The 13,111-nt window shown below is 43.3% G+C and overlaps 1 protein-coding gene across 2 annotated transcripts; it reads right to left on the bottom strand.

Annotated features, from left to right (window-relative positions):
• Positions 1-4,206: 4,206 nt before the first annotated feature.
• LOC102394106 (rho-related GTP-binding protein RhoG) lies at positions 4,207-12,816 on the bottom strand. 2 transcript variants are annotated; one of them, XM_044936752.2, is made up of 5 exons: positions 12,661-12,816; positions 11,898-11,993; positions 8,300-8,392; positions 7,455-7,555; positions 4,207-7,279 (listed from the first exon to the last, which is right to left on the bottom strand). In XM_044936752.2, exons 4-5 carry the CDS (start codon positions 7,464-7,466, stop codon positions 6,689-6,691), a joined length of 603 nt encoding a protein of 200 aa, XP_044792687.1. In that variant the 5' UTR covers positions 7,467-7,555; positions 8,300-8,392; positions 11,898-11,993; positions 12,661-12,816; the 3' UTR covers positions 4,207-6,688. The 2 variants fall into 2 exon arrangements, with proteins under 2 accessions (XP_044792687.1, XP_006050868.1); XM_006050806.4 differs by lacking the exon at positions 8,300-8,392.
• Between the last annotated feature and the right edge of the window lie 295 nt (positions 12,817-13,111).

Genomic DNA, 13,111 nt, shown 5'->3' with positions numbered 1-13,111 from the left:
CTGTCCATCACCAACTCCCAGAGTTTACTCAAACTCATGTCCATTGAGTCAGTGATGCCATTCAACCATCTCATCCTCTGTCGTTCCCTTCTCCCACTGTCAGTCTTTCCAAACATCAGGGGCTTTTCAAATGAGTCAGTTTTCAGCATCAGTCCTTCCAATGAATATTCAGGACTGATTTCCTTTAGGATGGACTGGGTGGATCTCCTTGCTGTCCGAGGGACTCGCAAGAGTCTTCTCCAACACCACGGTTCAAAACTATCAATTCTTCGGCACTCAGCTTTTTTTATAGTCCAACTCTCACATCCATACATGACTACTGGATAAACCATAGCTTTGACTAGGTGGACCTTTGTTGTCAAAGTAATGTCTCTGCTTTTTAATATGCTGTCTAGGTTAGTCATAACTTTTCTTCCAGGGAGCAAGCATCTTTTAATTTCATGGCTGCAGTCACCATCTTCAGTGATTTTGAAGCCCCCAAAAATAAAGTCTGTCACTGTTTCCATTGTTTCCCCATCTATTTGCCATAAAGTGATAGGACGAGATGCCATGATCTTCGTTTTCTGAATGTTGAGCTTTAAGCCAACTTTTTCACTCTCCTCTTTCACTTTCATCAAGAGGCTTTTTAGTTCCTCTTCACTTTCTGCCGTAAGTGTGGTGTCATCTGCATATCTGAGGTTATTGATATTTCTCCCGGCAATCTTGATTTCTAGCTTGTGCTTCATCCAGTCCAGCATTTCTCATATGGTTTTTCCAGTGGTCATGTATGGATGTGAGAGTTGGACTATAAAGAAGGCTGAGAGCCGAAAAATTTATGCTTTTGAACTATGGTGTTGGAGAAGACTCTTGAGAGTCTGTTGGACTGCAAGGAGATCCAACCAGTCCATCATAAAGGAGATCAGTCCTGGGTGTTCATTGGAAGGACTGATGTTGAAGCTGAAACTCCAATACTTTGGCCACCTGATGCAAAGAGCTGACTCATTTGAAAAGACCCTGATGCTGGGAAAGATTGAGGGCAGGAGAAGGGGATGACAGAGAATGAGATGGTTGGATGGCATCCCCAACTCAATGGACATGGGTTTGGGTGGACTCCAGGAGTTGGTGATGGACAGGGAGGCCTGGCATGCTGCAGTTCATGGGGTTGCAAACAGTAGGACACTACTGAGCGACTGAACTGAACTGAACTATATGACCCAGCAATTCCACTCCCAGGTATATACACAAGACAGTGGAAAACACACCCACACAAAACCTATATGAAGGTTCACAGCAGCATTATTTGTAACAGCCAAAGGGTAGAAACAATCCAAACGTCCCTCAACTATGAGTAGATAAAATATGGTGTACCCCATACAGTAGAATATTATTCAGTAATGAAATGACTACCCATATTTGCTACAAAATGGATAAACCTTGAGAAGATTTTGCTAAATGAAAGAAGAGTTTCAAGTGGCCACATATTTGATTCCATTTATATGAAGGGCTGGGGATGGGAATGGGATTAACCACATGAGGGGTCTCTTTGCAGTGATGGAAATATTGTCAAACTGAATTTTGGTAATGGTTGCATGACTCAGTAACTTTACTCAAAATTGTTACATTGTACACTTAAAATGGGTGAATTGTACAGTATGTAAGTTATACCTCAATAAAGTGGTTTTTAAAAACAAAAAACATGGTTTTGCTCTTCCTGTGCACTTACTAGTATACCAGCATTATTTACAGTTGCCAGCCAAGATTAGGTATTTTGGGGGGAGGAGGGAGGATCAAACCCGTGCCCTCAGTAGCGAAAGCAGTCTTAACCACTGGACCACCAGGGAATTCCTTAGTTCATTTTTAAAACAAACAGGAGGAGATTTTCCTGAGCTAAGTGGAAGAGGCAAAAGACATTAAATGCAGAATCTTTCCTACCCCTGGCACAGTCAAGCCTGTAACACAATAAGAGCTTGAGAATTGTTTACTGAATGTCGTGTAATAAGTGAGAAAAATCACCAACAGGCAACTCACTGGTCCATCATTATTGAAAACCAGGATATGAAGCTAAATCCTGGAGATGAATAGGTGAGGGGTGGGCAGGAACTAGAGAATCAGTGTTAGCAGGACAGACAATTCCTTATGCTGATTATGTGATGTAGAAAAATAAGTACAGTTACACATAGGCACCATGTGCAATATGACAGTTATAGTTATTTCTTCTTTTGCTGAAAAGCATTTAGAAACCATTCACTTTCCCTGGTGGCTCAGACGGTAAAGAATCCACCTGCCAAGGCAGGAGACCCGGGTTCAATCCCTGGGCTGGGAACATCCCCTGGAGAAGGGCATGGCAACCCATTCCAGTATTCTTGTCTAGAGAATTCTATGGACAGAGGAGCCTGGTGGGCTACAGTCCATGGGGTTGCAGAGTTGGACAAGATAGCAATTAACACACACACAAGACAAAGGGGTGGTGGTGAGGAATTGCTTGGATTTTTAGAAAGCAACAGACCCAGTAAAATCAGAAAAGTTTATTAGCATTCCTTGTGAAAAATTTAAAAGTGATAGTAGCAGTTAGTCTTCATATAAATTAAATATAAAAACCAAGATGTCAGTGTATACATAAGACTATTAAATCAGAGCAAAACAAAACCACTCACTCAGACTTGTGGATCACACCTCCATTTATTAGAGAACACAAGTTTGCCCAAACCAAACCCAGGCTTACATTTGTGAATTTGACAGGCAAAAGAGGAGCAGGAGGCACTATTAAATTAAAAGCTAATTTAAAAGATGTCAGTAGCTAAATAGAAAGTTCCCAGAGACCCAGATGACAGCCATGTGTCTAGCCCCTTTCAACCATAAAGTCCTGTGAGCACCCAAGGTGGCATCAATCAGAACATCGTGAGACTGGAATACACTTCCATTTGACTGTCTTTGGAAAAACCCAGTGACTTTACACAAGGGCAGTGGGCCCAGTGCCCAGAAGCCAGTTGACTTCCACAGTGGCCACATTACGATAACAGCCCCACTTTCCAAAGTGCAATGCCAAAGAATGCTGTAGCTACCACACAATTGCACTCATCTCACATGCTAGTAAAGTAATGCTCAAAATTCTCCAAGCCAGGCTTCAGCAATATGTGAATCGTGAACTTCCTGATGTTCAAGCTGGTTTTAGAAAAGCCAGAGGAACCAGAGATCAAATTGCCAACATCCACTGGATCATTGAAAAAGCAAGAGAGTTCCAGAAAAACATCTATTTCTGCTTTATGGACTATGCCAAAGCCTTTGACTGTGTGGATCACAATAAACTGTGGGAAATTCTGAAAGAGATGGGAATATCAGACCACCTGACCTGCCTCCTGAGAAACCTGTATGCAGGTCAGGAAGCAACAGTTAGAACTGGACATGGAACAACAGACTGGTTCCAAATAGGAAAAGGAGTACATCAAGGCTGTATATTGTCACCCTGCTTATGTAACTTATATGCAGAGTACATCATGAGAAACGCTGGACTGGAAGAAACACAAGCTGGAATCAAGATTGCCTGGAGAAATATAAATAACCTCATTTATGCAGATGACACCACCCTTATGGCAGAAAGTGAAGAGAAACTAAAAAGCCTCTTGATGAAAGTGAAAGTGGAGAGTGAACAAGTTGGCTTAAAGCTCAACATTCAGAAAACGAAGATCATGGCATCTGGTCCCATCACTTCATGGGAAATAGATGGGGAAACAGTGGAAACAGCGTCAGACTTTATTTTTCTGGGCTCCAAAATCACTGCAGATGGTGATTGCAGCCATGAAATTAGAAGACGCTTACTCCTTGGAAGGAAAGTTATGACCAACCTAGATAGCATATTCAAAAGCAGAGACATTACTTTGCCAACAAAGGTCCATCTAGTCAAAGCTATGGTTTTTCCTGTGGTCATGTATGGATGTGAGAGTTTTGACTGTGAAGAAGGCTGAGCACCGAAGAATTGATGCTTTTGAACTGTGGTGTTGGAGAAGACTCTTGAGAGTCCCTTGGACTGCAAGGAGATCCAACCAGTCCATTCTGAAGGAGATCAGCCCTGGGATTTCTTTGGAAGGAATGATGCTAAAGCTGAAACTCCAGTACTTTGGCCACCTCATGTGAAGAGTTGACTCATTGGAAAAGACTCTGATGCTGGGAGGGATTGGGGGCAAGAGGAGAAGGGGACAACAGAGGATGAGATGGCTGGATGGCATCACTGACTCGATGGATGTGAGTCCCAGTGAACTCCGGGAGTTGGTGATGGACAGGGAGGCCTGGCTTGCTGCGATTAATGGGGTCGCAAAGAGTCAGACACGACTGAGCAACTGATCTGATCTGATTGAGCCTTGGCTGAGGAGGGCCACGTTCACCCTCTTCAAGTTAACACACTGCTCATACGGAATCCCTGCCAGCCTCAGGAGACCCTGAGTTGCATGCTGGAAAATAGATACAGTACATTGGAACTGAGAAGGCAAGTGCTGGACAACAGTATTCATCCTGGATCCTCCACAGCTTCAGACAATTAACATTGTAGACATACACACCAATGGAATATTGCATGAAGTGGCGAGTACAGTGATGAAGGAAAAAGAAAAAGCACTTTAGTGCACTGTGAGGGAAAAGGGAAACCAGAAGAAAGGGAGGAAGAACAGAGTATTTATATAACCTTTTATGTTCTATCAATACTTGATATTTGCTTGACCTCCAGGTTCCAGATTCTCAAAGAGTAGAGTTAACAGATTTAGCAAATAAAAATACAGGATGCTCCATTAACTTTGAATCTCAGATAAACAGAAAATAATCTTTTTGGTGTTAAGCATGTCCCAGATATTACAAGGTACACACTTACACTAAAAAATTGGTTAAAAAAATTATTTTATCTGGCAACCCTATCCAGGAAGTTCAGTCAGCTTGAGGTTACTCTGATCTTATCCTGTCAAAGAGCAACAACAAGACAATCACAGAGCAAAGCACAGGCACTTCACTCACCCCAAGGGGAGGTATGAGATCCTTTTAGCTCCATTTCCCAAATTCTCAAAAATCCCATGCTATTCTGGCAGGATGAGAGGACATGTGCATGGTGAGGTTGCTGACCACTATCTGTCAGGTAGAGAAGTTTTCCTTCCATATCAAATGAAGAAGGTCAAAAATACAGCTGGGGGAAGGATCAGCAGGTCCACGGGGAGACAGAAGTCAACTCATCTCGCCCCAGAGCAAACTGAGGAAAGCCAACAAAACTGCCACAAGGGTGAGGATAGCCCCTTCGGCCTGGAAACCCAACATACTCCAACACTCTTGAAGCAAACTCAAAAGGCACACAGGGATGAACACACACAAACAGAGAGACATATAGAGGAGGAACAGGAAAAGAGCAGAGTAGCCTTTATAATGGCTCAGAGGAATGACAGCAGAAGAGAAGTCTCAGAGGGAATCACAGAACCCCTTGACTGGCAGGACATCTTACTTGTTTGGTTGTTTCATTGCTTTCATTTAGAGGGTTAATCTTCAGTGGTCTTTCCTTACAGTGGAAGGGTGATGTGAGAAGGGCCACACAGAAGCCTCAGAGACACAGTTTTTCCCTTCACAGGGCCCAGAATGCTAGCAGAATCAGAAAGCAAATCTGAACATCAGATCCCACAGACAATGTACTGTTATGACTAAGTGCCAAACCCACCTCCTGAGGATTGGAAGAGGAATCAATAACAAGGCCATGGCTGGTAAACATTCCTTTCAAAGGCACAGAGAAGGAAACATCACAAAGAATAGGACCACGTTATGCTTTTTTAAGTCTCCACCATGGGAATACCCAGTCCCCAGTAACCCAGCATCTCTGAAACTGTGTTCCCAGAGATATTAATAGGTGCTGCATGGGACCAAAAAACAAAAGTTCAGTGAAATAAGTTTGGGAAATATTGCATACTTATTAAAAGTTATAAAACTTCCTGCAGTAAAAGAAACTATTTGGCATTATTTAAATCAACGATTCTTGCCTTATTTGACCACAGAACCATTTTTTGTTTTAGGTAACAAGCAGACTTATTAAGAGAGAAACACACTCCACAGATGGAGTGTGAGCCATCTCAAAAGGCCAGAGGCCCGTAGAATGCTTTTAAGAAACATCTGTTACGATCTCACAGAACTCTAGAAATGCAGCTTAACCATTATTGCAAAAATGTCTCATCTCAAGAATGGAAAGAAAATGTCAACACTGGGAACACCCAGGAATCACACCTAAAATGGTTTCCAAAAATTAGTATATCAGAAAGCTTCAGGTAATGATTTGAAAACGGAGAACCCTGTCCTTCTGTGAGGTACTAGCTCAATGATAAATACATCCAGGAAAGCTGAAATTAGATTTCAAACAGTCAAGCAAAAGCCTACAAAGAACAGTACTAGGCTGATCTGCTTAGTTGTGGCCTGGCCAGTGCCGAAAAGAACATCTGGTGACGTCTCCTCTCATCACTTTGACAGGAGAGACACACACTCTCTCACTCTCAAACTTTCTCTAAAAGGTTCAGACTGAATTTCAAAGCAGCCAAGTACAAACTAGCCTCTCTTCATTCCTCCAAAAGCCAAATAACCTGGAGCCTAGGGTTTCTAGGAGAAGAGATAAGTGGCTCACGCTGGCAATGCTAAATGCTATCAAGGGAATTTCCCCTTTTTTCTCTGTGGGTGCAGTCCCCAACCATCATCCCAAAAGCTATAAGAGGACACACTTTTTGGTGTTCTTCTTTGTGGCAGGGTAAAGCACAGCCCGGATGGCTTCCAAAAATACCTCACGGACCCCATCATGCATCAGGGCTGAACATTCCAGATATTTCACAGCCCCCACCTGCTTAGCCAGGGAAGTGCCTTGCTGAGGACTTGTGGGCACTAGGCTCTGTTCCTTTAGCTTCTTCACTGTCTCAAGGTCACTTCGCAGGTCCCTCTTGGTGCCTACCAGCAAAACAGGTACATTGGGGCAATGATGGGACACCTCGGGGTACCACTTATGCCTCACATTGGCATAAGAAGATGGGTTGCTAATGGAAAAGCAAATGATGAAGATACTGGTCTGGGGGTAGGACAGTGTTCGCAGTCGGTCATACTCTTCTTGGCCAGCTGTGTCCCACAGGTTCAGGATGACAATCTGGCCATCCACAGATGTCTGGGCACTATAGTTGTCAAAGACAGTGGGGATATACTCCTCAGGAAAGGCATTTGTTGTGTAACTGATGAGGAGGCAGGTCTTACCTACAGCCCCATCTCCCACAATCACACATTTGATCGTCTGCATTCTTCCCTTGGAGTCCTATGTATAAAAGAGAAGGAAAGAATGTTCATAGACGTTTGGTTAATCTAGGGAGCCTGAGCTATATAAACATTTCTCTCTGATAAGAAAGGAGGTAAGGCCCTCCCCCCACCCACTACCTGGCCTCCTGACACCACAGAAGCTGGGAAAGGTTGTATGGAGCAAGAGTTCTTACCATGGAGTCCATGGCCTGCTAGAAGATAGGCTTCAGAAGATTCTAGAAGCCACCTCTGCAGTTGTGCACAATATTATGTGTATGTGCGTAGGTAAATTTTTCTGGAAAGAAGATCCAAAACTGTCATCAGACTCAAAAAGGACTGTGAGCCCCACAAGATTAAAAACTATTATATACAAAGGTTACAATATTGTCATAAGGCCTCACATACACTGTATCAAAGCTACTAAAATATTATAGATACTAAATAAATGTTAACTAATTTTTTAAAATTGGTGTAGAAAGAAGAAACCTTTGTTTCCCAAAGTTGAAACAATAGGAAAGATAGCTCTGACTTCAGATCTGTGGCTACAGTCTCAGCAAAGATACACTCTGTTCCTAAAACACTGTTGTTTGTTATTGTTCAGTCACTCCGTCATGTCTGACTCTTTGCGACCCCATGGACTGCAGCACACCAGGCTTCCCTGCTGCTGCTGCTACTGCTAAGTCACTTCAGTCATGTCCGACTCTGTGTAACCCCACAGACAGCAGCCCACCAGGCTCCCCCGTCCCTGGGATTCTCCAGGCAAGAACACTGGAGTGGGTTGCCATTTCCTTCTCCAATGCATGAAAGTGAAAAGTGAAAGTGAAGTCGCTCAGTCATGTCCGACCCTCAGCGACCCCATGGACTGCAGCCTTCCAGGCTCCTCCATCCATGGGATTTTCCAGGCAAGAGTACTGGAGTGGGGTGCCATTGCCTTCTCCACAGGCTTCCCTATCCTTCACCATCTCCAGGAGTTTGCTCAAACTCATGTCCATCAATGATATCTAACCATCTCATCCTCTGTTACCCCTTCTCCTCCCACCTTCAATCTTTCCCAGCATCAGGGTCTTTTCCAGTGAGTCAGCTCTTCGCATCAGGTGGCCAAAGTATTGGAGCTTCAGCTTCAGCATCGGTCCTGCCAATGAAAATTCAAGGCTGATTTCCTTTAGGATTGATGGGTTTGATCTCCTTACAGTCCAAGGGACTCTCAAGAGTCTTCTCTAGCACCACAATTCAAAAGCACTAATTCTTCAGCGCTCAGCCTTCTTTATGGTCCAACTCTCACATCTGTACATGACTACTGCAAAAACCATAGTGGCATCAAAATACTGGAGAGAAAAGTAGGCCAGTCAGATTCAGCCATATAGAGAAGTGGCTAAGAGTGCAGACTCTGAAGTCAGATCGCCTGGAGTTGAAAACCAGTCCTCTCTCTTCCTAAGCTCTGTGAACTTGGACAAGTTTTTTAACCTGAAGCTTAAATGAAAGAATGCATGTGCTGTAATCATTAGTGCCTGCCACATAGGAAGTACTCATTAAAGTGTTAGAAGCTATTATGACTTCACAAAAATTACTATTCTGCTGGGGAAGGCAAAAGTTCTATAATGTGATTACAATGCTAGACAAACCCTTCTGTCTCATCCCTTTTGTCCGTATCTGAGTAAAACTACAGTTCATAACACCACTATATTCTAGTCCATTTCTTCATGAATCGAGTACTTGCAAGTTAATGATGAAACACAAATGATCTCCAAGGAACATGTTTACTATGAGCTCCCATGTTCCCAGGTGGTGCCAGTGTTAATGAACCCACCTGCCAGTGCAGGAGACGTAGGAGATGTGGGTTCGACCCCTGGGTTGGGAATATACCCTGGAGGAGGGCATGGCAAGCCCTCTAGTATTCTTGCCTAGAGAATCTCATGGACAGAAGAGCCTGACGGGCAACAGTCCGTAGGGTCGCAAAGAGTCAGACATGACTGAAGCGACTTAGCATGCACACGTCCATGTTTACACCCCCATATTAATATCCAGTCAGTGTCCTGCTGTGTCAGTGCCCCCATAGCACTCCATTTTCTTTAGCTTCTTAACTACTGCCCTAATTTCATACCTGATCCTCATAGCATTAACTTCAAGTATCAGAACATGGAGGAAAGGGGATACATTATCATATGTATTTGATCACAGGAAAAAAAATTGAGAATCAGTTTCTCACCTTGGGAATTCAGAGGAATAGATATATCCTCCATCCTGTTGTCTTATTAGGCCCATATCATAGCCAAAAACTAAACCAAACCAAACACTTCATTTTGGGTCAAGGTAAAGAAAACTTAGCTTCCCTGATGGTTTAGAGGGTAAAGCATCTGCCTGCAATGCAGGAGACCCGGGTTCGAGCCCTGAGTCGGGAAGATCCCCTGGAGAAGGCAATGCAACCCACTCCAGTATTCTTGCCTGGAAAATCCCATGGATGGAGGAGCCTGGTAGGCTATAGTCCATGGGGTTGCAAAGATTCGGACATGACTGAGCGAATTCACTTTCCTTTAAAGAAAAGTTGGCCCTCTCAGTATGCTTTGCACAGGCCCACTAGGAATAGCTTTCTGCTCACACAGCCAATTCTGACCAGTGAGGTATTCCCCCTAGAAGTCTTCCTTTCCTTGGCACAGGTCCCACAGCTAAAAGTCCAGAGCCTAGTAGGCAACCATCCCAGAGTATTCACTGACCATCAGCTCTGTCTTTTTCCATCTAGGAACAGACATGAGGATCAAACATACAAAGTCAATGGAAATAATTTGGCCACCTGATGTGAAGAGCAAACTCATTAGATAAGGCCCTGACGCTGGGAAAGACTGAAAGCAAAAGAAGGGGACAACAAAAGATGAGATGGTTGGATAGCATCACCAACTCAATGGACATGAATTTGAGCAAACTCTAGGAGATAGTGGGACAGGGAAGCCTGGCGTGCTACAGTCCATGGGGTTGTGAAGAGTTGGACACTTAGCAACTGAACAACAACAGTAGAAATAGGGCAAAGTCACCACCGCATTCCTTGAAAATAAACTTCCTTGGCTTTCCCAGTTTGGATTAATTTCTTTTGCATCTGATAGCAATTACTGCCTGTATGACTCATCTTCCCAGACTCCTCTAGATACCATTCAGAGTGACTGCTTTAAGGACAATAGTGCATCTGATGGGGGGGTGGGGGGTTGGTGGCTACTGAACCAGAGAAAAACTCTGAGGCACAAAGACCACTTTGCACCCTAAGTTTAGCTCCTCATCTCTGTAACTAGGAAAAGTCAACTATACTCTTTTCTACTAGTTTACATCTACCAGTACTTCTGGTATCTATAATAAAATGATCTGCAGATAGGCACTCAAGTCACTGACGGCGGGCCTAGATGATGAAATGTACCTAGAACATCGCAGGTCTGAACAAAACAAAACATAATCACCTGGTGCAAACTCTCAATGAAAGGGAGGGGTTCAGCAAAAGGAGGGAGGTGCTTTGTACAGCTGATTCATTTATCCAGCCCACATATTCATTATACGATTTTTCTCTACTTGTGTGTATATTTGAACTTCTCCATAGTCAACAAGTTTAAAAATAATACTAAAAAATATAATCCAAGAGAAATGAAGATAGGATCTCAAAAAGATAATTTCACATCCATGTTCATTGCATCATTATTCACAATAGCTAAGAGGTGGAAGCAACCTAAATGTACATCGATGGATAACATATAAAGAAATACACACACACACACACACACACACACACACACATACATAGATCAGCCTTCAAAAGAAAAGGAAATCTTTTCATACACTACAACATGGATGAACCTTGAGGACATTATGCTAAGTGAAGTAAAGTCACAAAAAGCCAAATATTGCATGATTTCACTTATATGAAGTATCTAGAATACTCAAACTCATAGAAAGTAGAATAGTAGTTGCCAGGGGCTGGGGGAAGGGGAAATAGGGAGCTGTTTAAGGGGTATAGAGTTTCAATTTTTCAGGATGAAAAAATTTTAAAGATCTGTTGCACAAAAATGTGCATATAGTTAATGTACACTTTAAAATGGTTAAAAATACTGAAAATAAAAACAATACTTTTTAAAGGGCTGGGAGCTCTGAGAAAAGGCTGGGAGTTACAAGAGAAAGGCAAATATTCTGTTTATCACTGTTAGGAGAAAGCTTGTTTCTTTCAGCTCCAGCATCCAGCACAATGCTTTCTCCTTACAGATGATAGCTTTCCTCTCATCACCACCACTATCCACCCACTCTCCCTGGTACTACTATGCACAATGTACTGCTAGGAGGGACTCAAAAAAGGGTTAAAAGCAACAAATGATGATAGAAGCTTATAGTTTTATGGTAAAGGCAGGACTTTTATAAAAAGGTAAACAATAATACACAGTAATGCATGGCCCAGAGGAAATAGTTGCTATGAGGAAGCAAGTGGAAAATAAAAACTGAGAGGCTGTTATAGGCATTGTGTAAAATACTTTCACATATCTTATTTAAGCTTCATAGTAGCACTGTGAAGTAGATACCAGCTCAGTTCAGAGATCATTAAGTATGTCTCTAGGATTGGAAACTAAAAGTGGCCTCAATCTGCAGAGACCAACATCTCAGAAGGCACTCACTTTTAACCTTGGAATTATAGTTTCTTCTAAATCTTCCAATCTCATCTGACAAAGCATCCTTCTTCAGATGTACACTGCTCAGCAGTCAATTTTCTCCTAGGTTAGACACACAACATAAAAGACACAGTAAGGACAAAAATGCAGTTCAAAGTATTACTATTTCTAGCACATTCTCCCCCAAGTCTCCCCCTTTCTAGAAGTCTAACTCACTTTAAATCACTCTGCAACTTTCTGAAACAAAACAATTCAGAAGACCCTCATTTTTATTTATTACTTTCTGCAACTTAGTTATCTAAGTCCAGGAAGCTTTTTCACGTTTAAGAGTGATTCTTTTGGTTCAAGTCCAGTCAAAGACAACTTCGAGAATCTCGGGGACGAAGGAAGCCATGTGAACACTCCCCAACTTGGAGCCAGGGGAGACTATCCTGTGCCTGGAAACTTAAACCAGAGAGGCAATTGTAGTGACCCATCCATAGCCACCAAAGCCCGCTCGGCACTTCCTTCGCAGCCTTTCCACCAGGGGTACTTGGTTCTGGAACTTCGGTTGGACTCGTGATCCTGGGACAGATAAGTGCCTAACGTCGGCTTCCCAATAGGAAGGGCAGGCTCAGTCTCCCCCGAATATATACAATTCATCTCATTCTCAAATCCCTTCCATCCAAGGAAGTGGATCACTAAGGCAACCGTCCTGGAGATGGGGAGACTCAATGAGAAAACAGCGAACAAGGGGCCCGCCTAGCGGGTGGTTCTCGATAAGGATTACCTGGCAAAGCGGTCGTCTTCCAGCGCCGTTCAACGGCAGCTCACATAGCCTCCCAGGTTTCTCATGGCTGAGCGAACAAGGCGGGATCCGGGCATCATTCCGGCAGCGACCGAGTCCCACCCCTGTCGTCAGACGCAGTCTCCACCCTGTGCCCTGAGACCTCCTGGGAAATGGAGTTCTAGCGCCCTCTACGTGGTCTGCAAGCCACTGGCTTTTAAACTACACTTCTGGGTAATCAAGGATCACTGTGATGTGGACCCCAATACCAGTTCCTCGGTTCGGAAGCCCCCAAGTTTCACATTTCCTGTGGCAAAATGAGACCACTTTCTCCTCCGCAGACCCGTGTTTTCTCAAGACAAATATTAACATAAAGAGGCAATCAGGGAATTGAAAAAGTGTTAGGAAAAATGGAAGCAGTAAAAGAAAATGTGGTAGTGAATTAAGGCAGCTG

The sequence above is a fragment of the Bubalus bubalis genome, chromosome X (assembly GCF_019923935.1).
Source record: "Bubalus bubalis isolate 160015118507 breed Murrah chromosome X, NDDB_SH_1, whole genome shotgun sequence".
Classification (NCBI taxonomy): Eukaryota; Metazoa; Chordata; class Mammalia; order Artiodactyla; family Bovidae; genus Bubalus; species Bubalus bubalis.
This window is presented reverse-complemented; position numbering and strand designations above follow the sequence as displayed.